Source organism: Rhopilema esculentum, chromosome 18 (assembly GCF_057945365.1).
Source record: "Rhopilema esculentum isolate cy_ngs chromosome 18, ASM5794536v1, whole genome shotgun sequence".
Taxonomy (NCBI): domain Eukaryota; kingdom Metazoa; phylum Cnidaria; class Scyphozoa; order Rhizostomeae; family Rhizostomatidae; genus Rhopilema; species Rhopilema esculentum.
In genome coordinates this window covers 7,634,135-7,658,544 of record NC_142832.1, presented here as the reverse complement: position 1 = coordinate 7,658,544, position 24,410 = coordinate 7,634,135, and the positions used below count along the sequence as shown (strand labels likewise).

Genomic DNA, 24,410 nt, shown 5'->3' with positions numbered 1-24,410 from the left:
TGCATGGTGATGAATGGTCCTTCATAATCCACAGCTACTCTTTCAAAGGCTCACGATGACATTGCCAATCTAATGCTTGGTAGGGGTGCCATGATCTGACTGAATGCTCTCGCCTTTCGTCTTTTGCACCAGTTGCATTCGTTTTCCCATTCACTTATCTCTTCTCTTGCTGAAATTATCCAAAAACAACTCGAAATAGCTGCCAATGTCTGATTTGTTCCATTTGCATGATGATCCTTTTCATGATAGAATTTCACGATCAGCTTTGTAATCCAGTTCTTCTTTGGTAGAATGATAGGATATCTTGCATCGTATGGCAGGAAGTCAGCATACCTCAATCTTCCATTACACCGTAGAAGTCCATGTTCATCGATTCGTGGCTGTAACACAATCAATTTGCTGTCACTCTTCATTTGCTTTCCTTTCAATAGTTGCTGGTATTCGGTTGCAAATGCATCTTGCTGCACGTCTCAAATGATGTGAATTTCTGCATCTTTGATCTTTTCATATGTCAATTCTCCATGAATTCTTTCTTCTTTTGCTGTTCGACAGTTGTCCAAGAAACGGCAAACCCATGCTACAAGTCTTGTAAGTCGAAGCCAGCTTGAAAAATGAGAAGGATCCAAATACCAAGAATTCTCCTTGCCCGCTTTCATCAGTTTATTTTCCACTAGTTCACCAGTCGTAGATTTCTTTTTGCTTACTGCATCAGCAAACAATGATTGTTTCTCTTCATGATTTTCTGTTACGGACTTCATCTTTGAGCGACCAGACTTCTTTTGCTCCGTTACTGCTTTCTTTGACATCTCAAATTGATTATTAGGCCATTCATCCTCAGCCATTTGCAAGAATTCTGGTCCTTTCCACCATTGCTCACTGCTTGCCAACGGGAAGAATTTTAAACATTGCTCTCATGGTAGAAAAGTTAAAAATGGCTTTGAAAGAAAGCAAACATTTTTTATTCATATTTGAGCATTTCGTCTGAAAATCTTCAGAGTATAAAACGGCAGAACATAGAGCAAAACACTAAGCTAGGAAATATATATACCCAGCTATCGATCGAAATAGGCCAATAAAGATTTTAAAGCTAAATAAGCATAAGACTATCTGAAGATAGCAAAATATTTTTTTTGTTTCAGTTTTGATGTTGTTATGTTATGTTCAAATTTATGAAAAAATATAAACGCCATTAGATTTTTTGTGGGAATTTCAAAGTTTCTTGTCCCCCCCTTGAGTTTTCCTATCTATGCCACTGATGCAGAGCATGATGATTAGGCAACAGAGTTGCAGCTATTGTAGCCCTGAGGGTGCACTTTAAAAATATTGTTTTATACACATGAAAAGTTGATAGTGCTGGCCACCTGGTATTTTTGGATGATTGGATGCTCACCTGCACTTGATGTTAAGACTGTTGACACACCACACCAAAGATCTCAGCAGAATTATCCATACTCTGCAAACTGGCAGCAAATGATTTGAAAGTTTTATTTACATACAATATTCAAGATTGAGTTGAATTTTTAGATTTTTCAGAAATTATTTTCAGACTTTTCAAAAAAAGAAATTGCTTATACATAAGCCAAAAACTTTCAAGCGAAAGTATCCATGTGTGTATTTATATGATGAAGTTGGAATGAATCTTGAAAAAATTCTGTCAAAATACCAATTAAATACAAATAAGTAAAACCAAATCATAACTTTAAAAAACTAATACATATCTCTAGTAGTATGGGTCTCTAACATTTGTTTAACAATTGGATTAAGCCCCCTCTGCAATAAGCCCCCATCATAACATCAAGGAATGTTCTCCTGGCCTTTTTGAAAGTGTACTTTCAAAGTGTCCCTTTACATCTAGCACTGTTTGGTTCATACAAATGTTGCCCCTAAAATGCTCCATAATTTTTCCGATGGGCTTCTTATTTCCTGCCAGTAGATGTTATTCATGCTGATTTTTCAATATAGCCTCAATCTTCAATTGACCTTTCCAGCCTTCAATCCATGTTGGATGTAGAGAGACTGGATACCCTGTGATTGCTAAAAATAGTTCTACTATCTTTGTACTTTTTAGGCTGAAACTTCAAAGGATATTACAACTTATCTAGACGAGGATGTTAAAATAGAATTGTCATTCTATGAATGCGTCATATGCAAGGAAACATTTGAGCAATTTGAAGAATTTAAAGAACGTCATCAACATCACCTACAATATGATTCTACAGATTCAGAGGTTATTACCTTATGTAGACAGATATTTACCCAATGAATTCAGACATATACAAAAGAATATCTAATAAGTTTTTCCCTATTCTTATATAAATCCAAATTGTGAGAGGCAGCATAAATTGAGATATAATTGATTTTTAAAGAGCAGAGTCATTAAATAGATAGATAAATAAATATATATGTAAATAAATGGATGAATAGAGGAACATTGTCAATGTGGTCAAAGCATGTGTGCTCTGCTAGGAAGATGTATCTCCCTTAGATGCATTCGCAACAGCTCACATATTTTTATTATGAGTTTTCTGATAAGATTACCTGGGCTTCTCAAAGCAACATTTGAATAAGAAAGTTCCAGTCTTAAAAGATCTAGTTCTGAAATGAAAAATCTTATCATTGGACTTGAAATGAACTTTTAATGAACGCTTTAAATAGACTTTCGTGTGATGTTTTATGAGCTAGAATTTGATAGACAGAAAGTATCTGATTTAAATATTTTTCCATGTTTACTGTTTTTATTGCTCTTTTCGGAGTGAGGATTCTTTATTTGAGACAAGAAAGAAATCAAAAAAAGAGGAATCAACACAACAGACATAAATCCGTTTTTGTTGTGACCTCTGTGAAAAGTCATTTGCTCAAAATTTGCACTTGAATAGGCATAAGCAGAGCCACTCTGGGGACAAGTAATACAATTGCAATAAGTGTGACAGAAGTTTTGCTCGCAAATATGTTTTGAGTAGGCATTTATTAACACATAATGAAGAAAAGCATTTTGTTTGTGAAATATGCAGCAAGGGTTTTAAGCAGAGTTGTCATTTGCATAGGCACATTAAAGTTCACTTGGGAGAGAAGCATTTTGTCTGTAAGACATATGATAAAAGTTTTGCCCAACAAACGACCCTAAACCGTCACTAGAGCACCTATACCAAGAAAAAGCCTTACACTTGTGAGGAATGTGATCAGGCTTTTAGCCGCCTTGGTAGCTTAGCAAGACATAAGATCATCCACACAGGGCAAAAACCTTTTGAATATAAGTTCTATCATAAACGATTTAATGGATCATGCTACTTGCTTAAACATGAACGCAATCATACCAAAGCATAGATCAATATTCAGGAAAAAGGTAGATTTGTGCAATTTTGTTGTGAAAGTTCTTTTCGTATCAATTAAGCTGCCATTACAGCTATTAAGAATAATATTAAGAACAGTTAGATGCTTATGATTTTAGTATAAGGCTGTGGCCTCATATTTACTTACATTTGTGTTTTTTTCTACAAGTAAACTTTCACAATTATTATATGATGAAAACTATAGTCGTTTTTAGTAAATTCACTTTTATTCTTTCCATTTGTTTCTGCCTGATCAAATTTCTTTCAAATATAGAAACTTAACTGATTGCATTTTAAGAAAAACCTTCATTGTTAACGCATATATTTGTAGACGAAATATATATTAGTTTTCAACTCATGCTTTTTAAATAAGTTTTTGGGTAAAAACTTCCACAGTGGCTGATCATTTCTGTATATCATTTTAAATTGAATTCAGTGATACTTATTCTTTTTGTAATATACCATTTAATTAGAGTTTGGGTAGTAATTGAGTAAATGGTATTTTCTGTTTTTTGTTTGTTTTTATCTTTGCCGTTTTGTATAATTTTGTGAAGTAATTTTTCCTGAGTTATTTTTTGGTAATTTGCTTCCTATACGAAACACTTTATGGCTCCTGTTATGAACTTTTCGGCTTGTTCATTTTCTCAAAAATGTTCCAACCATCAAGTTATGCTGTTTAAAAGCAGAATATTCTCATGGCAGTTTTCACAAAGAGCACAAATTGCATTAACCCCTCACTATGTAATTTGATATTTTGATACATTTAGAACGACTGTATTAATCACAACTGAATTATACACAACTACATTGTTCAAGACTACTAAGTTCATTTTTGAGTCCTTGACATTTTCCCACGGAGCTTAAAAGTTCGGAGATGATCCTTTTTCTGCCTTTAATCCAAATGTGTTAAACCTTAAACAGGGCATTTTGAGAATATTAAAAAATAGCGTCCCAACGATCTCTGACGCTCTTTTGTGCTCTTTGACATCTTTTAAACATTTATGAAACTTACTATCGCATTCACAGTCGCTTACTGTATATGGTCTCCAATTTCTGTATTCGTACTTTTTTGCAAACGCTTTGACCGCTCGATCGCATTTGTCGTGATCTCGGCAACAGGAATCGACATCGGCATACTCGCCGAGCTCATTATCGTTCTCCGCGTTATTTCCCATTCCACACCACAAAGTTCCTTTAACAAAGATAAAAATCAATTTTAAGATTATGTACCGAAACATTTGAAAGGATTATATTGTATTGTCTTGCATTGCATTGCATTGCATTGCATTGCATTGCATTGCATTGCATTGCATTGCATTGTATTGTATTGTATTGTGTTGTAGATTATTTAATGTAGATTAGTTTTTACAATAGTGAATATACACTAATTGAGACTAACATGAAGCAATTTCAAGGATTGCATAAGACAGTTCATTTACTGCAAAACGAGCCTGCGCACTTGTTTTCAAGGAACCAAGTTTTGATCAGATTCTTAAATTGTCTTGTATTTTGTGCTGTCTTTATTGATTCCGGGAGTGAATTCCAGATTTTAGGTCATTGAAAACTTAATGATCTTATACCATTATTGGTAGTTCTGACTTTTGGAATGTCAAAGGGGTTTTTGAGTCGAAGGTTATGACCTGTTGTTTTGGGTACAAAATAGTCTTTCACGAAAACAGGATGTTAAGGTTGTTAAGTGTTTTATAAACTTCGAGCGCTAAAATTCTAACTGATTGGACATGTATGGTAGTTTCTTTGAGAAAGCAAGTAAATCTTTGTACGAAGATGAATAGTCCGAATAGGCTAGTCTTAATGCCCTCTCGTTAATTTTCTCTAGCTTATCCTGACTTCCTTTACCACATAGCATCCATATCAATGGACAATAATTGAAGTGAGATAGCATAAATGAATTCATAATTCTCTTTTTTTTTGTCACCCATAAATCTTGCCAATCTTTTTAAAGAATTTAACTGTTTAGCTGCTTTCTTACAGATCTTATCGATATGAGCTTCAAACTTTGAATTTTCATCGATCTGAACACCAAGCAAAGTAACGTTTTTCTCTATTTTAATTGAAAGTTCTTGGTCAATTTCAAACTCATTTATGCATTTATCTTTGCTGCCGATTGTGATAGCTTGAAATTTAGAGGGATTCGCAATCATTTCATTAGATTCAAACCGATCAAGAATTTTTTGGTGTTAAATTTTGCAAGTTGCAATAGTTCATCAGTATTTGTTGCAGTGACAGATATCGTGTTGTCATCAGCAAATGAAGACCCTTCAGTAAGGCTGTAAAAAATATCATTTAGGAAAATATTGAAAAGTAGAGGTCCAAGTATTGATCCCTGTGGCACGTGTCAGTATGATGTTCGAAAGATTCTCACGTGAACTCAGGACATTTTTCGTCTTTATTGTAGATTAGTTTTCTGATTGCTTATATAACAATGGATTTATGGGTAGCTTAGCTTGTTAAAAAGTTTTCACTTGTCATAAAATTTTTTTACCTGTTGTTGAGAGGGTGTTTGGGTTTTACGGTTACGTGGTTCTACTCGTATCTCGGCTCGGTTTTTCAGTTTCTGCCTTGAAATCTATCGGTTTTGCGGTTTTCAATTTTGCCACGGCGAACTGTTTTTGACGTTATTTTGGTCGGTTTTCAGGTTTTCCGATTTGTATTGCAAAAATGTGTGGTTGTCAGATTTCAGTTTTCAGATCCTTTCAAATCGTTATCTCTGACGTTACTAACTTCAAAGTATATGCTTGCAACTGACTATAGCTACCTAGAGATCATTTAGAATTGACAACGGGCTTCTATTTGTTCTTGTTGTACCAGCAATATACAGCTTCCCCAAATTAATTGCAATTTTTGTTGCAGCTGTATTCTCTTTTACCTGTATGTATGTTGAACCCACCTGGCATTATAGCGCGTTTATCAACTTCTCCCTTGCTTTCCAATTCCCCACTTCCTAGCTCTTGTTCTGCCATTTCTTCCAATTCACGAAGATCATCTATTATATTAATGAAACTCAGTTAGTCGAACCCGGTTATTGAAATTAGATAAAGTCACTTTGCTGATTACAGTCATGTTCAATTTTCCATAGATTGCAAGTAACAGTTCTGTCAATAGCCAGCGTCGGCTGAAATAAAAACACTTCCAAGCTTTTATAGCATTTGCATTTTATTAATTATAGAACAACAGTTTTTGGAAATCTAGAAAACAAGCAAACAAAATTTCATTTTTATTTTTGATTTGCAAGACAACCATTTACTGAATCTTGCGAATCCATCATTGTTTTCATGTTTAGATTGTTTTATATATGTTGCTTGCTTTTATTTTCACAAGAGGCCTTACTCCAAAAGACACTAATGATCTCAAAATCTCGTCTTAGATTTTTTTCTGCCGAATTGTTGCCCCTATCTTGTCAATGTGAAATTTTCATTACGAAAGTGTTATCGTACAATTACACTGTAGGTAGGCGAATTAAATTATGTTATTTGGCTGCATTTGAAAGAAATGGAAAGTTTTCAAGAATAGAGACTCACCTGCTGGCCCTGCATAGGTCTGAACGAGAAGTAAAAGGAGCAACGCTGCTACTTTCGTCATGTTTGCAGGCGTTCCTGAAAAGAACGTTAGGAACGTATGTTTCAGATTTCTTTAAATAATATTGCCAAATTACTTTTTTATTCTTTTGCATTTGCGTGCATATTCCTAAGCGATTTCCCTCATAGGAACGTTCACTAGATGATTATTAAAAGGCGGATACTGTCAGAAGTCAAGTAAATCCGACTGATGGAAGTTCGACTGGATATTGAGATACTATATAGATGACCTCATTCTCCAGGTGGATTAGAATGGCGTACTGTGGATGCAAAGGTCTTCTACCTGTGGATGCAAAGGTTACAGTATTCAATAAAAGAGGCAGCCACATGGTCGCATGTGAATCTGGGATATTTTATAGATAGAAATGTGAATTTATTGAAGGCAGTCGCCATCCTTCAGAAGCATCATTGAGAAGGTTCGTAAGCCTATCGGCCTACCAAGAAGACCAACTACACTGATAAGCATAAAGTTGCATTTTATCGATTTCAATCCGTGCCACGGCCATTATCAAATTTGTTCAAATTCCAATCAAGTCACATTGAATACATTCAATGGATGTTAAGTAGCTGATAGGTAAATGTTTCGCATTTTTGTTTCCTTTAATAGGAGAAACAATTGTCCAAGTTTCGCGCAATGTTTACATCTATTTAATTCTATGGTTTTGCCTGCATTTTCAAGGCTATTAAATCAATTTCTTCACGGTTTGCAGAAAATTTTCGTAAATTTTTATCTGTTTATGCTGTTAGGGCCCGAGCGGCAATCGCTTCTTTTGATTTGGGGCAAGATCCTGTCTGTGATAACACATCGCATAATGTTATGCAGGTGATCTAAATGCCGATTTTAGATTCGTTGCCTAGAATTGCTGATTTTACTCACCTGAATCAAACAAAAATTTCATCGATGAATAATTCTTTCATTTGAACACACCAGACTTACAAAGATAGGTCAGTTAGCTTTAGTATAAAGCAGCAAATAAATAAGCCGTTGATGTCTTTTTTTCTAATTAAATGTATTATGTGTTTCAATTGATCGCGATTTCACGCAAATCCAGTTTCAACAGTAAATATAGTTATGCCCAAGTACCACCGGGTTTTTTAGCAGGATGTATGTCATTCAAGGTTGTTTTGTTTTAAAGTCAATGTCGTACTGCGATTTTTTCTCTTAAACAAAGAATTTGTACCGTATGCTCCTACCATATGCTATTGAAGCGCTCTTCAATCTTTACCGCCTTCGAAGCTGCAGAATTATTTTTGCCCCGAAACCAAAAACAACAGGGTATGGTATTGAAAGTGCATGTTTTCGTGGATCTAGGATATGGCATGCTATTGCCTCTTCTATAAAAGAGTCACAGACACTTCTAACTTCAAAAGAACAGAAACTTCAAACCAACAATTCAAAGCTACAACTTTGGTTGCAATTGTAGATTGTGTAGATTGTATATAGGTAATTTAGGGTTTTTATAGTTATATTCTTTAATAATATTTTCTTGTTTGTTTTAATTTAGATTTAATTGATTATATCTTGTATTTAAGTTTCGGTTGGCTTAAATTAGCACGTGAGCTAGCAATAAGAGCCAACCTTGAATATAGAAAATGAATAAAATGAATTTCCTTTCTTGAATTTGAAGCAATCTTTCATTTCTTTCAGAAATATGGGATTTTGGGATTTGGCAAACTGCCGTCTTTTTGTTAAAATTGGACGATAAATTATCTTATTTAACGTTTATTAGTAAATTTTCTTAGCGAGATCAAGGCTTATGATATTTCATTAAGATGTCATAAAACGCTATTACTTTATATTTCAGAAACCCTGTAAAAACTTTTTTTTCACAAGAACTTTATCTTGAAGAATGCAAATGGACTTATAGCAATTCATAAAACTAAATAATGCGAGGAAAGTTACCCTGCATTTTTAAGCGTCTTGAACTCCCTAATAAGTAAACTCTAAAAGTAACATCTAATTTACCCTTATTTGAAGTAGTCTGAAACGCAGTTTGAAACATGTGTTTTTAAGCCATCTGCTAATGTTAATCGATTTTTAGTCAAATTTGCCACTTACCTTGTATTGATTAAAGATAATGGAAACTGTTTTGATTTTTGCCGATAAACATTAAAATGACCCCACACAACCTGTTTTAAAGCGCCACTCTACACAACCTGTTTCATCGTATCAATAACTCCACATGTAAACAAACTCAGACATCAAGGTTCCCAGATTTCAAGGTTCGTTGGTTTCTAGGTAACACTGAATAACCTTTTTTATGTGAGTGGTTTGCCCATTGACGTTGCTGGTAATTTGCCATAAATAGACCACTTCCTTACACCCTCTGTTGCATCTCATTTCCAACTTGTCACGAACAATGCAATGAAAACTAAAATTCTCAATTGTTCTCTCGATGGTTATCATATACTCTACACATATTAAAAAACTAAGCAGTCAAATATTTCTATATAATACCAACAAGCAAATTTTATCTCACAACTTTATGTTCTGCTTCAAAATTGCATTTTGTTGTACGAGATTTTACTCTTCGTAATATTTTGGTAAAAATTGTGATGAATGAGGCTGTTATCTCAACTTAAAAGAGTTATTTAATCTGGATTTAACTAATAAATCGTAAAATTGTTTCTTTTTCAGATCATTTTACGCCAGTTTGCTAAATGATTTTTAGAGAAAGTATCAAGCAAATTATGTAGAAGCACTGTGGGGACTGGAACGAATTACCGCGAATATGCGAAAATTTGATGTCGTCATTCAAAAGTAAATCGAAGTAAAATGATAATTGATCGGGTATAAAGATGAATTCTGGAACCATTATTGCATACTTTTTTGTTCAATACTGGACAACATTGGTAACATCAACTGTTTCGTATTGGAGATATGAATTAGGGTAATTTTCACTTTGCTTTTTATAGGTAAACCTCTCTACCTATGTAATTTCAAACAATGAATTTGACAAAATTTTGGAAACATTACCCCCTAAACCCTAAACCCATCAACATTTCCCTGTAAATTTCAAAATAGATTGCAGCTGCTTCTTCACCTGAACATAGTTCGAGGGAGAACAGTTAAGCTAGGAAGATGGGGATAGCTATGAAGTTAATTTTTATTACTAGGCTGTTGAGGAGGGGCTTAGGCTCTTAGCAACGTCAAAATAAACTCTAGCAAGCCTCTTGCAGCCTATTGAAATAGATTGGAATAATAATAAAGCTCTTTACAATAAAGCAAGTGAATAAATTGGCATTTAAGATATTTTTCGGTGAGTGCTTTTAAAAGCAATAGCTTCATTATCAAATATGCTTATAATAGAACTCAAATATAAATTCTCTAATATAATTTTTACTCTCCATTGCAAAGGAGTGCCATTTTATAATTTGTAACTTTTCAGTTCGATATTGAATGTACAAGACAAGAATGGGCCAATGACAAATTAAGTTGGTACTTCGAAGAACCATGGTGTGAAACTTATAACAAACGGTAAGGTCAGAATTTCAACTTTACTTGAGTAACTGACAAATTTTTATAAATGGGAAGAGTTCTAGGGATTTCTAGGGATTTTGCAAGTGCAGATTAATTCAGCTTAATCATTTACTTTATGTACAACGTGACGCACTTACTAGTTTTGATCGTTGTTGCTATCCTAGTCTACGAAGAATGCAAGCAAGGTGCAACATGAAAGGTGAATTTGGATTCGGTGTCGTAAATGGAACAAGCGTTAAGGTATGAAACTGAATTTTCTGTGTTATAAAAGCCAGCTCAAATATAGTATCATTATGTCGGAATATATTTCGTTGCTAATGTACAACGTCTAAGAGTGACGTCACTTTACTTTGTTATTCAATCGTTGTTGTTATTCAATCAAGTTGGTATTTTACATTGCTTTAAAGAATGTCATAAGATCATTTCTCTATCTTTTGCTTTCAAGGATTACAAGATTCTGAAGGTTTATTCCAACAAGAATTACTTTGGATGGCATGCTGTTAGAAAAATAAACAGGTTTTTCTTTGGTAGTTTACGTATTCATAGCTGCAGTTTTTTACATTTGTATTCTTACATTTGTCTCGTGTTTCAAGTTTATAATTTCACATTTAGAGCTCTTCCTCCATTATCATTATTATTATTATTTTGAGTCATATTAAAGCTTTTTGTCTGACACTCTTCAGATGTTTATTAGCGATATTTATGAGTATCCACTTGACGATTTACCTCTAGTTTGGCATGGTTTTAGCGTCTTTATTGCATCTCTATCAGCTGATTATCATTACCTCTGGCTACCATGTACGATGGGGCCTTTAAACATAAAAACTCAGTGGGGGGATGACCTCTTCGTCCTCATTTCATAAACAATGGCTTGAATCTCCAACTGACGTAAGAAAAATAAGGCTTTACAGGATCACTTGCAATTTTTCTACAACTTTTTATCTTATTTTAGGAGTAGTGATAACTTGATTATCGTTTTACGGCTGAAGATAACCGAGTCAAACGCATATTTCCAAAACAATTCTTCCAATTCATCAGAGGTAAACCAATTATATTTTTAATAATCATGAATCAATATTTATTGTCATTTAGTTAGCACAAGTAAACTATTCTGTTGATGTGGTTCATTTCCAATAACCAACATTCGAATCTTCTTTCCTGGCAATGTAAAATGATTGTCGCTGAACTTCCGCATAATAATCAAAGAAAAACAATATTTTTCACGATAAGACTATTTTATACCTAGCGAGGTGTAAATCGAAATGACGATTCTAAACGTGGTAAAATTATTTCCCAGGTATAATTTTAATGTTCTGCACACCGTAGATATTTAGCTATTGTTATAAAATAGATCCTTTAGAATTACAAAACTGATCTCCTTCTCTCGCCAACCGATCCCTATTTACTCAAAGTTAGTTTTGTTTGTAGATTTTTCCTAAATGGCATTCTTGCTTCGATAAACCTTTTTAAAATTATCGTTTTTCCAATTAAAAAACATCAATCTTGACATGACGAAAAAAATGCCATGGTGCTATGAAAAATATTTAGCCAATTGCTAAAATCATTTAACGACAAAAAGTTATTAAGAAAACATAATGTTTATAATAGGACTTACTATGGCAAGATTCTTATTCTTCATCTATCCTTGACAGCTTCTAAATTAACTGACCCACTGTCTTTGAGTATTTTTATCACAGCCTTTTGCAATACCTTTTAGCATACTATACGGCTTACAAGATTGTTCAACTGCAAAGGAGAGACACCTAAAGTTGAATTCAAACAAAACTTGAAAAGTTCGTTGTTAAGAGAAGTGACAGATATTTCATTCGATCATATAAATGGGTATCAACCTACATTTTGTTTTATATCCTTTTGCATATCATATGCCAGTTTGATGTTGGCATACTTAAACGCTAAATTCCGTGAAATGACATCAGTTTACTCCCATTTGAGAATATTTTTTCCGATTTTTGTTTAATACCCTCCACCTCCGAACGATAAAATGTTATATTTGCAGATAATGGCTGATGTCTTTTGCTGTGCCTGGTGATTCGAACTCTGTTAGAGTATCAATACATTCGTCTTCAAGATATTCACTCTTTGACAAATTTATCAGGTTCTGAAAGTCAGGCGCCAGATCCTCTAAGCAGTAATCGACATAATTTAGCCATTAGATCGCGATACCAGCATGGAACTTGGTAGTAATAGGCCGTTTGATACGCTGGATATGAATTGGATATGAATTGACGCTGAAAAATTCCCCTTATGCTATTTATAGAATGGGGTACTTGGTTCCAAACCTCTAAGCAGTAATTGTCATTATTTAACTTTGAGCTCATAATACCAGCATGAAACTTTGTTGAGAAAGGCAGTTTGATACACTGAAAAAATAGGATATGAATAGACACCGAAAAATATCCCCTTGTGCTATTTTTAGACTGGGGTACTAGGTTCCATGCCTCTAAGTGGTTTTTGTCATAATTTAACTTTTAGATCGCGATATCAGCATGGAACTTTGTAGAGATAAGCAGTTTGATACGCTGAAAAAGATAGGGTGTGAATAGATGCTTAAAAATACCTCTTATGCTATTTATAGCCTGGGGTATCAGGTCCCAGACCTCTAAGCAGTGATTGTCATAATTTAGCTTTTAGATCGCGATATCAGCATGAAACTTGATAGAGATAGGCAGTGCTACTAATGATGCTACTAATGTTGCTACTGCTATAACCAGGGACGCCAAGGAAGCCAAAACGGATAGGCGAAAAGATATTTGCAACCACGAATTCTAGATTAGCTTAAATTGATTCTTTTTCTTGCAAACGTTTAAAAAGTGTTACTTTTTAAGGCATAATTTTGTTACATTTAATCAATTCAATTTAAAATGAACTTCTTTACTTTTTAAGGCCCCCTGACCACAAGGCCATGGGGCAATTTATCCTATCTTGACAGCCCTGGCGATAACTGATGCTTTGACAGTGGCAACACAAGTTGGAAAGTGGGAAAAGCGCCGAAAAATGTGCAATTTGTGTGGTTCAATAATAGATCAACTTTTTTCCTTGATCAATTTGCTCACTTTTATTCATAATTTGTAAAGCTGTTTGTAAAAGCATTCTTATTCGACACGCTCAATAATTCACAAAAGATAAATGATCGGCATGAAGTCTTGGTAAGATCTGCACGCAAAAAGTTTGCTTATTTTTTAGGGGCTCGAAATTTTCGCAAGAAAATACCTTGCACATGTCTTGTAGTTAGATAGCTAGTGATATTTAGAGCACAAGTATCGCACTATTTTCATCCACTTCACTTTTTTTTGTTTTTTATCGCACTCAAAATACAGTTTTCAGTACTGAAGCATGCACCACTTCCGCGACTTGTTGTTAATGCGTCACACATTCCTGAAATTCCTCACAGACCGCGCACAAATTTTCGCACAAAAAGTCTTGAAAATCGCAACTTTGAAGCGTTGTAGCTTCAAAACACTTCACAATTTCGAAAAACGAACTTCACCATCGGATTTAGGAGAACTGACTTGACTTAGAACATCAATAAAAAAAATTTTGATTTTTCAATTCAGTGGGACTTTAACAGCTTACTATCGCTTTCTGCGAGCTGGCCTTGGTGTTTTGCGTATATCTTAGTTTGTGCACGTAGAGACAAGTTTGAAAGGCGACACAAAGTGCACCGAACAACAATTTTGCTCAATGCACATTGCACACAGGAGCTTTAAAGTTCAAACACATTAGGAGCACCGACCCAACCGGACACCAGACGCTATTCCTAAGGCTGATTTTAGCAGTTGTTCAAAGGTGCCCTAGGATTTGGAGCCTCTTTGAAAGGAGGTGGGGGGGGGGGGGGGTCGGTGAAATAATTTAATGGGATACGACATTTCGTACAGCTACTTAAAGATCATTCGCTATAAATACAAACAAAGGTTCCAACTCTCCCGATTTGACCGGGAGTCTCCCGATTTGAGAGTTTTTCTCCCGGTCTCCCGTTCCCAAACTTTTTATAAATCTGTTCCAAAATCCCATTTCTAAAAACACGATTGTTTGTGAAGCTTTCCATCGTATCTTTCAGATTTTTAAAACAGAGCTGGTAAAATGTAATCTGGCTACCAACAGTTTAAAAGAAGTAATTTTTGGAAATTTTTGCGGAATTTTTTTTGCAAAGGGCATTGATATTTACAGACGGGCTAAATTCGTATATTTTATGAATTTTTTTTAAGGAACCCCGATTTTTAACATTATTAGGTTGGCGCGATTGTACAAAATGCCTTCTCAATCAAAACGCCCATGCCTGTCAGTCTAAAATCAAAGGCCCAGAGTTTTCTTTTGCATCCAAAAGCTGGCGTGAGTGAAAAGAAGGGCTCCCTAAAAGCCCACGCCAAGGATAGCTCCTGCGAAAAGTAGCCAAGAGTGACTCAAGCCCAGGGACATCCTAGACATCATTCTGAAAGGTGGTTTCAAGGTTCTTTTTGCCGATGAAGTGTGTGAACCATCTTTTTTTGCCGACAGGTATAAAAATTTGCCAACGAAGCACAACAAATACTCCTCATTTTAAGACTAGATTTTTCTCAAGAACACACCTTTTACGCCCCCATCGCGATGGGCCTGTTTGAGTCCCCAGAACAATGGAACATCATTCCTCCTGACCTAGGACAACCACTGATGATGACAACCACGATCTGCCTGGCCAAAAATGGCTGACGTCATAACTTTTGAAATTGGGTCTTCTGAAACGAGGCTGAACTGGGTGATAGGATGAAGGTGAGAGCTAAGGAGCTGTGGCGACATTGCATCTGGGAATGAAGTCTTTATAACTTGTAATCAAGAGACCTTTTAATTATAGTAAGTTTTTCTGATAACTTTTTTTTTATTATTGAAATTGATGGACCTCTATTCCTTGACATGTTAATAAGTTTTGTTATGACGTGTGTAGACTTTAGGCCCATCCCCAATTATCTCCGTCATGATGTACGCTCCTAGTATCCTAGCGTACGTCTACGACAGCGCCACAGTTTATGCTGTTTGCTAGCAATGAAGCAGCCAAGAAGTATTTTCAGCTCATGACCATGTTTTATGTTTTGATCTTTTCTTTGAATAAATCTCACCCCCTTCTGCCATTATGTGGGGAAACGTATGATTTGCCAAATCAGATCTCGCTATGCTCATACAGGAGCGAACAACAGCTCTCATGCGGGCCAAGTCGTTTGAGCTAAAAGCAATGCCACTCATATATACATGACTATGATATAAGATGACATGACACCAAAATGTGTGTACAGCTTTGCCCTTATGACCTTGCCTTGTGCAGGGGCGTAACTTGGCCAGTAGGTTTGGGGGGGGGGGGGGGGGTGAAAAGGGTTTCTGCCCTGCAAAACTCAGTGATGCCCTGCAGACCTCGTAGCAAAGGTTTGTCTATACTCTATGGGTAACTAGAGAAAGCTTCACCAGTGTACACTGGTCTTTACCAAGGGAAAACTTCTAAGCAATAAAAACAAACTTGAAACTTCATTGCCTTTGAAATATCTATTTCTCTACGTGAGCGTAAATTATATGTCAAATTTGATTTTCCTTGATAATAAAGCTTCTATACTCGTGGCATATGATTTTTTTGGTGCAGTATATGGGCGAAGCAACGAAATTGAGCCTGGGGGGACTAAGAATCAAGTTTAGTGATATAGGAGGACCAACCATGGTTGGGGCCGACGTAAAGAAAATTTTTGAAATTATACCTTGTAATAGGGCTAAAAAGCATTTTTCAGACTAAAATTTAGCAAAATACTATTGTACTAAAAAACTGATTATTGTTTATTGGGAAAAATAGGAAGGGGCATGTCATGCTAAAACTCTAGTGATAGACGTTGGGGAAAAAAAGAAACGTCAACCTTTCATTTCAGACTGCACATAGTTGTGAATGACAGAGCAATGTTGTTTTGATTGGGAGAATTTTATTTCCTGAACAGAAATGTGCAGTTTCTTGTATCGAGAAAGCCACCCAAAATTAAAACATTGCAATGATAGAGAAAGTGATTTACTGAATTATTGCAAATAAAAGAAAAATAATAAGAATATACATGAAAAAGTTAGTAATTAGATCAAACAAAATCGGCATCTTAACAGTTTACTCTCTTTTTATTTCATGCAGTCTTGACCAAAGTGAGGGCCTTCAGCCCCCTATTCCCCCCAGTGACGCCGTGCCTGTCATGAAAATAATTTACAACTTAAATTAATTTATATGGACTCAACCTTGCCCTCATAAACGTATGCATCAATCATTGCATCCATTGGCTATGACTTTCGGTAAGACATGCTTTTGCTTTGCTAATAACGGAGCTCTTCCTGACATACCTGTTCCGTTCTCTAAAATGCAATGTCAGGAAGGTAGGCTCATAACAAATATGATATTTTCATTTCAAAATTCCTAAACGGCCCTTTACAAACTTTAGAGGTGACATTTCTGCGTGGCAACAAAGCTCTTCTTGGCGCCCTGCGAAATCTTCGATTGCCCTGCGAAATCGACTATTTTTAAGATTGGGGGGTTGTGACACCCCCCACACTCCCCCTGGTATTTTCGCCCCTGGCCTTGTGGCAGTTCTTGACAAGATAGATTTGTGTGCAAGAACACACTGTTCAGTTTTTCAAACATGTTTACAGCAAACTTCGAATAGGCAAATGCAGCTTCCAATCGCAATGGCCCTAGCCATGTGTGCACCAGACTGCAAAGTTTGGGTAAATTCATTCCTTACATCCCATCCGCGCATTTTTGCAAATTTAGATTAATCCACGCAGTTGAGACTGACTGCTTCAAAGCATTGCCTCACCACCAGGCTCAAAAATGTTATTTAAAAATGAAATCCTACAGCTTTTAACCTGCTATTTTGCAACATGATTTGTTCCTGCGCAAGCTTAAGTGGCAGAAAATAATTCCCTGTGACAAAAATACTTTGTACTCTGGTGTATGCACAGCATTTTTTCTGTAAAAGTGTTCTGTTTTGGGCATTTCATAAAATTTTGACATCATATTATATATAATTATCATCAGGTGACACAAGCAATTCAAAATCGATACAAACATAGCCATTCTACTGAAATCTTAATGGAGTTGTCCCTAAAAATTTTATGGGGGAGTTTCCCCAGTCCCCTGTACACATGTCTTCAATACCCTATGTCTTTCAGGTCATTCCCATTTTGCAAAATTCTGGCTAATTCTGTGGAGATATAGTGTAATCAAAATGGTCCCGTTTTTTTACAAAAGCTTCCACCTGCTTCCAACTTAAGCTTTCTGTTCTCTTTTACTTTGTTTAATGCTTCGTCATTTTCAACTTTGAGATTATTTTTACAAAATGTAACTTACCAGAGTTATCCAGCTTGGACTTCATAATTTCTTTGGCAAAATATGAAGACAAATTTTGTGTTGTTGGCGTTAAGGTGGATGGGTTTGCTGTCTTTGCCCAGGCCAGTGTATAACCAAAGCCAGCTGTTGTTGGCAAAAAAGAGAATTAGAAGCTACTAATATACATTGCACTGCACAACATTTGGCATTAGTATTAAGATGTAGAGCCTTCAGCACAAATTCATGATTTACTTACCAATATCCAACTTGAGATTTAAGTGGGTTCCACCCTGGATAATCCCTGAATTCCTGTGTGGCATGTTTTTTCAGCCTGGTCCTTCAGCAAATATTGTGCACAACATGCCTTCTGTATTCTTTTCCTTTGCAGAATAATCATTGGGAAATGAATGATGACTGATTGACAAGCCAAGACAATATAGATGGATTGTTGGTGCTCTTAGTCAATTCTCACCATGTGTATCACCACTAATGGATTCTACATAAACAGTGCAAATTATGGGCTTTTATTGGTAAAGTAAAACAGCGCAAATGCAGCTGCAGATGACATCACAAATAATGAGGTTCTTACAAGGAATATTTGGTTTTGTGTTCAATTACATGTTCAGCACAAGGTAGATTCTATTCACATTTATCTTGTTTGTTGTACTTCAGTCTCTATAAATCTGCTGCAGGGGTGAAAAATAAACAGGAATGCAAGCAGTCCTCACATGGAATTATGCACAATGTCACAGGAAAATTTAAACAGCAAGAATATTTTAGTTCTATTAATTTTCAGCTGTTACCTATTTAAGTTGAGAAGTTGGATATAAAGTTTAGTAGAAAAACTAATAAGTTTATATCAGTAAGGAGGTCATGTCCCCAAATAGTGATTTGTTTGTTTGTAGTGGTTCAACAAGATAAGCATTTATATGAAAAAGGCAGAATGTGAGAAAACTTTTTACTGATGCAAAAGTACATTTTTGTTTGTGCTATAATTGGATGCTCTACCACAGCACAAAAGTTGTTTTAATCAGTTCAATACAGTTCAGAATCCAAGCAACTTCACAAAATGCCGTAAATATTATTTGTGGCAGTTTAGAAAAAGAAATCCAAAGCACAGCATGAGCCATCATGTAACCTGTGTTGCAGGTTATTGAATGTTATCATTTCAAGCTTCAGCTTTCCAGAGCAATTGGCTGCCTTGAAGGTAGTATCAGAAAGTAGATTCAGCGAAAATTCATTTTATCTACATATATAGATATAAGTAGCCACTAAAAACTTAAAATCAAGTGTTACTCCAGCAGTAGAAGCATTTGACAAGTTTTGCCACTTTTTTTACATCCATGAAAGAACTCTGAAGCCAAAATATCAGTAATTGTGATATCATTACAAAAATAAAAGCATGCTATTTTCAAGTAAGCTGATATTATGAACTATCATATCAGCTTATATGATGAAATAATGAAGTTCATATCACCATAGAGCATTTCAGCTTACCCAGGTTGAGAGGTAAATAGTTATGGCTGAACATACTGTAATAGCTGTATGGCTATATGGCTGAACATACTATAAATTCAATAGGACAATAAACTTTGACACCTTCAGTCAAGTTGTTTATGCTGTTTTTGTTGTAGTTCGTAGTTCGCAATATCATACTCACCACTGAAATATGAGCGCTCTTCCTGAGGGTTAACTATTATCATTAGAATATCTTACACAACCGGCAAGCTTTGCAACTGTAATTCGAAAGACCAGCCTAATATTGTACTGCATGAAAATGCAAACTCAAGACAACTGCCACTAAGCATGCCGGTATCTAATTGCAGGCAACTAGATAAAATGATGAATTAGTTTGTTTCAGTGAAGATTAGGGAACCCTTGCAAGGCACTCAATCATTTCAAAGTTGCCTTCATGAGAAAATTCGAAATTTTTTGAAACTGAAACATCAGAAAGTGAATGGCTGAATCATGAAAATTTATACAAATATGATAATACCTTCAAAATACTTTTGTACCTTCAAAGGCAATAGGTAACTTCAAAGTTGCAAACCAAGCAAAAGCAAAATTCCTAATTTTTAGAAGAGATCATCATGAATATATGCTTTTGAAGCTCAAATTTTCTTTACCTCTGAGTTCTGAACTTTCTCAGCATGCTAGATCTTACCACAAATCTTTGTGCAGGAAATTTAACTTCTTATTCAAGATAGCCTTGTTAGTTTTATATAGTAAGACACAGAAAAATATTAATCGTGTTAATCATCATCATAAATGATTGTTTCTCTGAACAGAGAACATTGTCATCATGCAGTTGAAGCAAAGGAACTTTAGCTCTGTTCTTGTCTAGTTATCAGAATTAAAAAAGAATGCCACAATTAATTGCAGCTTTTAAATATTAAAGTTGATATCATTTGTGTTTGTTATTCTATGTTAATCAAACTTCTTTTAAGAGGAAAGAAATTGGTGGTGCTTGGGATAACTGCTTTCATTACTTTGATGTACTATTGTTCATCAAAGTTTATTCTTCCTCATCGCCATTTGAAAGTTGTTCACGGCGGACATAGTAAGAAATTTTTGTTGTTTAAGAATACCTTATTTTTGATGTATTAACAACAAAAGTCACAATTCCATTGATTGATTCATTTCTTTACCATTTTGGAAGTAAGAATTAAGCAGTGCTTTCCAATGCTTTTTATCAGAATTGATATGGTAAAACCACATTCAGTTGTACCCCATATTATCCAGACTTCTACTAAGTTGGACTGATTTACCACTCCCACTGGATTTTCCCACCTTAATCAAGTCAAATATTGTGCCATTTGCCAATTCAGTTGATTTCCTTACCTTCCTTGAAGGTCCAGCTTACTGGATTCAATGGTATTAATAATCAAGTTTGTTTAGAGCGATAATATATTTTTGTTAGCATGATTTGTCAATGGCTAAACCTGTGTCTACTCTGAAGTTCAGATTAGGATGGTTCTAGTGGTGAAGGAAGTATTGAAAGACCTGTAAATGTTTCACTGAATAAATCTGTGGTATTTTTGTTGTCAAAAGTAGAAATAATGCACATACCTAATGCACTTGGCTGATTTAATTTATTACTTCAATTGATTTATTTGCTTAGAAAATGCACCAGCCTGTTTGGCCAGCATGTTGGAAAAGTGGTATCTGAGAATGGAAAATGCAGATGCAGTCATTAAGCACATTCCATCTGATTCTGTGGATCATCAGTTCCTGCCATTTGTTGGTAAGGTTTCTCTCTATATTTTAGTCATGCTTTTAGGGCATGAAATAAACTTGATTATTGTGAAAGTTACTAAATTATCTTTTTGTTGTTAAATATGAAAAAAGTCTTGAATAGATAATGCTATGAAAAGAACAGCAAGTGTATTACAGTAGACTTTACTTATCGTCACACCAAATGTTACTGTAAAAGTTTTGACTGTAAACAGAGTGTGACAGTAAACAAATTTAAATTTAACAATTTGTATACCTGGGACAAAAATGACTGTAACCAGCAGTGTGACTTTAAGCAGAGTGACCAGTTGTCTACTTTACTTAAAAACATCAGTAAATGATGACTACAAAAACTTTTTGCTGAAGTGTTAAAGACAGTCTATAATGAGAAGAAAACCAAAGAATGTATTCTAAAAGTGTGAAGTAAAAGAGTAAAAAATCCCCATGAACAAGGTATCAGCCATGCATATCCAATCGAAATGATGTATGGTGAAAAGAAAGGCTTTTGAAGTATATTTCTTTCTTATCTAGCATTCCTTTTAATGCTCTAGGTGCCAATGTATTTCTTAATACCTAATTATATAAATATCTTTATCCATAAACACATTTTGCCAACCAGCAAAATCTGTCTTTACAGCTTTGTAACTTATTGAAAGTGTGAGAAAACATTGTTATTGTAGAATGTAGATATTACGAATCAGTTTATTGTTTCTATTCTGAACGAGAAACCTTTATCTAATTTTATCATTGAAATGCAAAATGTTAAAACATTGAATGTTTTGTGTTAGGATATCCATCTTTACTGTTATCTACTTGGTGCTTCTAGCAGTTGAGTTTGAGTATGCTTGAGTACCATGACATTGACTGCTGTCTGCTGAACCATCAAATGCAAATATTACCTAGAAAAAATCTTTATCTACACGTTTATGAATCAGCTATGATCAGTCACTCTAGGTAGGAAATCACTCTGGTCCCATAAATTTCCCACAAGATGCCTGTTTTAATAGTGGCATAAGTTTCCCAAATAAAGTGATAGGACACATTTTTCAGATTTATACTGCATGCCTGTTTTTACATTATCTTCATCTGTTCCCTTTGTTCTTTTCATAGGTGACGGTTATGTAGGCTTGACGACTAATGGTGAAAAAAGCGAACTCTATATTCTGAATGACACAAAAATGGGTCTTATAAAGATTCCTTTTTCAAATCTGCTGCAGTTTAATCCAATGGGGGAGACAAAAGATGCAGATGGTAACTTTTCTTTGCTTAAAAAATATTCAAGAAAAACTCATTAAGATCAAAATTTTGTGCTATTTATTTTAGAATATACCAAGATGATACAGCTTTCATATAGAAACAATACAGTGGTTTACTTCAACTTTAAGCTGAAAGAAAACTGCATAAAAACTAAGAAATATTGTTAACAATGCTACTCATAGCAAGATTCGGAAGTTGGGAGAAGGTCCCGCGGCGCGTTTATGATTGGAAAAGCATAACATTGCTGATTGGATAAGAAACAATTGGTTTTTTGTATAGTCCAACCAATGGGAATCTAAATGGCAATCGAAATGCGGTTGGACCAACTGCCTTTATGTTAACAGGATTTATGTTATAAACAGGGTAGATAGATGTAATATGATGTATACTAGGGTGACTCTTCTAGCAACTCACGGGAGCAAGTTTTGTTTAAAACCTCATTAAAAAGTTTTTAATTAAGATTATATTTATACCTATTATATGATATAAATCTTTTTTCCAAATTTATCATTGTTCACTGCCCAGCAAAATAACATGCACTTGAAAGGGTATTCTCCTGTCGTGCAAAAAATTCATCTTGAAAGTGGCTCTGGTTTCTGGACCTCCTGGACTAACTCGTCAGCGGGGGCCATTAGCTTATGGCATTTAGAGCTTTAGACATCTAGTTTGAGACTTAATTTCTCGTCAATAAATTGAGATCTTTTTTTGTATAGAGACAATTGTTCTTGATATCAAAAATGGCAAAATCCACAAGTTTACTACGTTTAACGGGGTAAGTTTTTAGCTTCTATCTTTATAGTCTGTTGAAATTTGTGCTCTGTTATTGTTTCCGTAGATAACATCTGAAGAGGTCCGTTTTAAACCAATGTCGGAAATTCAAAACGATATTAATGAGGCTTAGAAAATAATTATTTGTTGGCGCATTTGGGTTGGTTGGGAAACCTTGAAAATGTAAACATTTTTTTTAATAATGGCCTTTTTTATTTTTAAGCACATTTCAATGTCCAAAATAAATTCTAGTATTTCATCGGCGCCCATATCAATGACACCTGTCGCTGACAAATTGTCTACCGGACAAGGTAGGACACGCCACGCCACCAAGTTCCCAAAAAGAAAAAAATAAATATGTTATATAAAACGATTTTATCAGATTAATAAAACAGTATTCTAACACGATTTAGTTCTAAATCTAAGTAATAAATGCAACCTTGGTGCGTGGGTTAAATATATAAAAACAGGAAAAATAACGAAAAGAAATCTTAAATTAAATAGCAAAAGCAACGTTACTTGAAATCAGTATATTCTAGTAGCCAAAGTCTCTACTAAAGTTAGACGAGCCTAGACAAAGCATGAAAAATGGACGATACTAAACTCTTCCATTCAAAGTCTTTATTTCGTAACCAGCTGCAGTAGTAATCAATAAGTGTTGTTGTTCCGAAAGAGGCTAGCAGAGACTCTATGGTAACAAGTGCTCCGTGGAATCGGTGTAATACAATAATTTAATGGGAGATAATTTATTAAATTGGTTTTTACAGACCAAGAATTCAAATTTAAAGACTCTTGCGCAACCGGCATGCTTAGCGGCAGTTGTCTTGATAAATTGACTACGTTTTGTATTTTCATCACTAATTTTCATGCAGTACGTTATTAGGCCAGTCTTTTGAATTATCGTCGCAAAGCATGCCGGTTGCGCAAGAGCCTTTAAGGGTCAGGGTCAAAAAACCACTGTAGTTTAATTAGAAATATTTTTATTTCCACGCTGGAACACCCCTTTTGATTTCTTCTTTATCCTCAAGTCTGTTGTACAAATTAGCCAATTTTTAACAATGTAAGCATTTTTAGGATAATCAAGTGTATTGTATTGTTGTGGAACACATCATTTTCGTTCACCGTGATATTCCTGGCCTTTTGTACCAAGAAGTGAAGATAAACAATTTCAGGGTAAGTACTGTTTATTTAGAGTTTTCAAAATAATATGAAAGTTTTTAGTTTTGAAATTTTTGTTTTATGATATTCCAAAATAGTCACTTATTCTTGCCAAAATGTTGATCTTTTTTAAATGATCAAATTTTGATGGCTCATTGTAGCAGCAGTTTGCCAAAACAGGCATCTATCTGGTTGTCCACATCGTTAAATTTATTTATTTAGGCATGTAGGCCGAGATGGTTCCTCGCCAT

At 34.9% G+C, this 24,410-nt stretch overlaps 4 protein-coding genes across 6 annotated transcripts in view; 2 read left to right on the top strand and 2 right to left on the bottom strand.

The window, feature by feature from the left end:
• Nucleotides 1-50: 50 nt before the first annotated feature.
• On the bottom strand, nt 51-413 carry LOC148958108 (uncharacterized). Its single transcript, XM_089113788.1, has one exon. The coding sequence runs from the start codon at nt 411-413 to the stop codon at nt 51-53; it is 363 nt and encodes a 120-aa protein (XP_088969914.1).
• A 3,642-nt stretch (nt 414-4,055) lies between these two features.
• On the bottom strand, nt 4,056-9,131 carry LOC135680835 (acidic phospholipase A2 PA4-like). The gene is made up of 4 exons (XM_065195037.2): nt 8,985-9,131; nt 6,869-6,943; nt 6,238-6,333; nt 4,056-4,521 (listed from the first exon to the last, which is right to left on the bottom strand). The coding sequence occupies exons 2-4, from the start codon at nt 6,927-6,929 to the stop codon at nt 4,190-4,192; spliced, it is 489 nt and encodes a 162-aa protein (XP_065051109.2). The 5' UTR covers nt 6,930-6,943; nt 8,985-9,131; the 3' UTR covers nt 4,056-4,189.
• Nucleotides 9,132-9,296: 165 nt separating this feature from the next.
• LOC135688638 (uncharacterized) lies at nt 9,297-14,133 on the top strand. Of its 3 annotated transcripts, none has more exons than XM_089113717.1 (5): nt 9,297-10,403; nt 10,571-10,646; nt 10,852-10,922; nt 11,359-11,446; nt 12,124-14,133. In XM_089113717.1, the coding sequence occupies exons 2-5, from the start codon at nt 10,581-10,583 to the stop codon at nt 12,382-12,384; spliced, it is 486 nt and encodes a 161-aa protein (XP_088969843.1). In that variant the 5' UTR covers nt 9,297-10,403; nt 10,571-10,580; the 3' UTR covers nt 12,385-14,133. The 3 variants fall into 3 exon arrangements, with proteins under 3 accessions (XP_088969843.1, XP_088969844.1, XP_088969842.1); XM_089113718.1 differs by having other exon boundaries at nt 9,297-10,646; nt 12,124-12,248; nt 12,424-14,133; XM_089113716.1 differs by having other exon boundaries at nt 9,297-10,646.
• A 975-nt stretch (nt 14,134-15,108) lies between these two features.
• The window catches only part of LOC135696725 (uncharacterized protein KIAA2013 homolog), an 18,110-nt gene continuing 8,808 nt past the window's right edge, over nt 15,109-24,410 (top strand). The window contains exons 1-7 of the mRNA XM_065216211.2: nt 15,109-15,254; nt 18,131-18,374; nt 20,190-20,302; nt 20,864-20,986; nt 22,087-22,227; nt 22,947-23,005; nt 24,076-24,174. Of these exons, the coding sequence (XP_065072283.2) occupies nt 18,292-18,374; nt 20,190-20,302; nt 20,864-20,986; nt 22,087-22,227; nt 22,947-23,005; nt 24,076-24,174 (618 nt within the window). The 5' untranslated portion in view covers nt 15,109-15,254; nt 18,131-18,291. The remainder of the gene's footprint in view (nt 15,255-18,130; nt 18,375-20,189; nt 20,303-20,863; nt 20,987-22,086; nt 22,228-22,946; nt 23,006-24,075; nt 24,175-24,410) is intronic.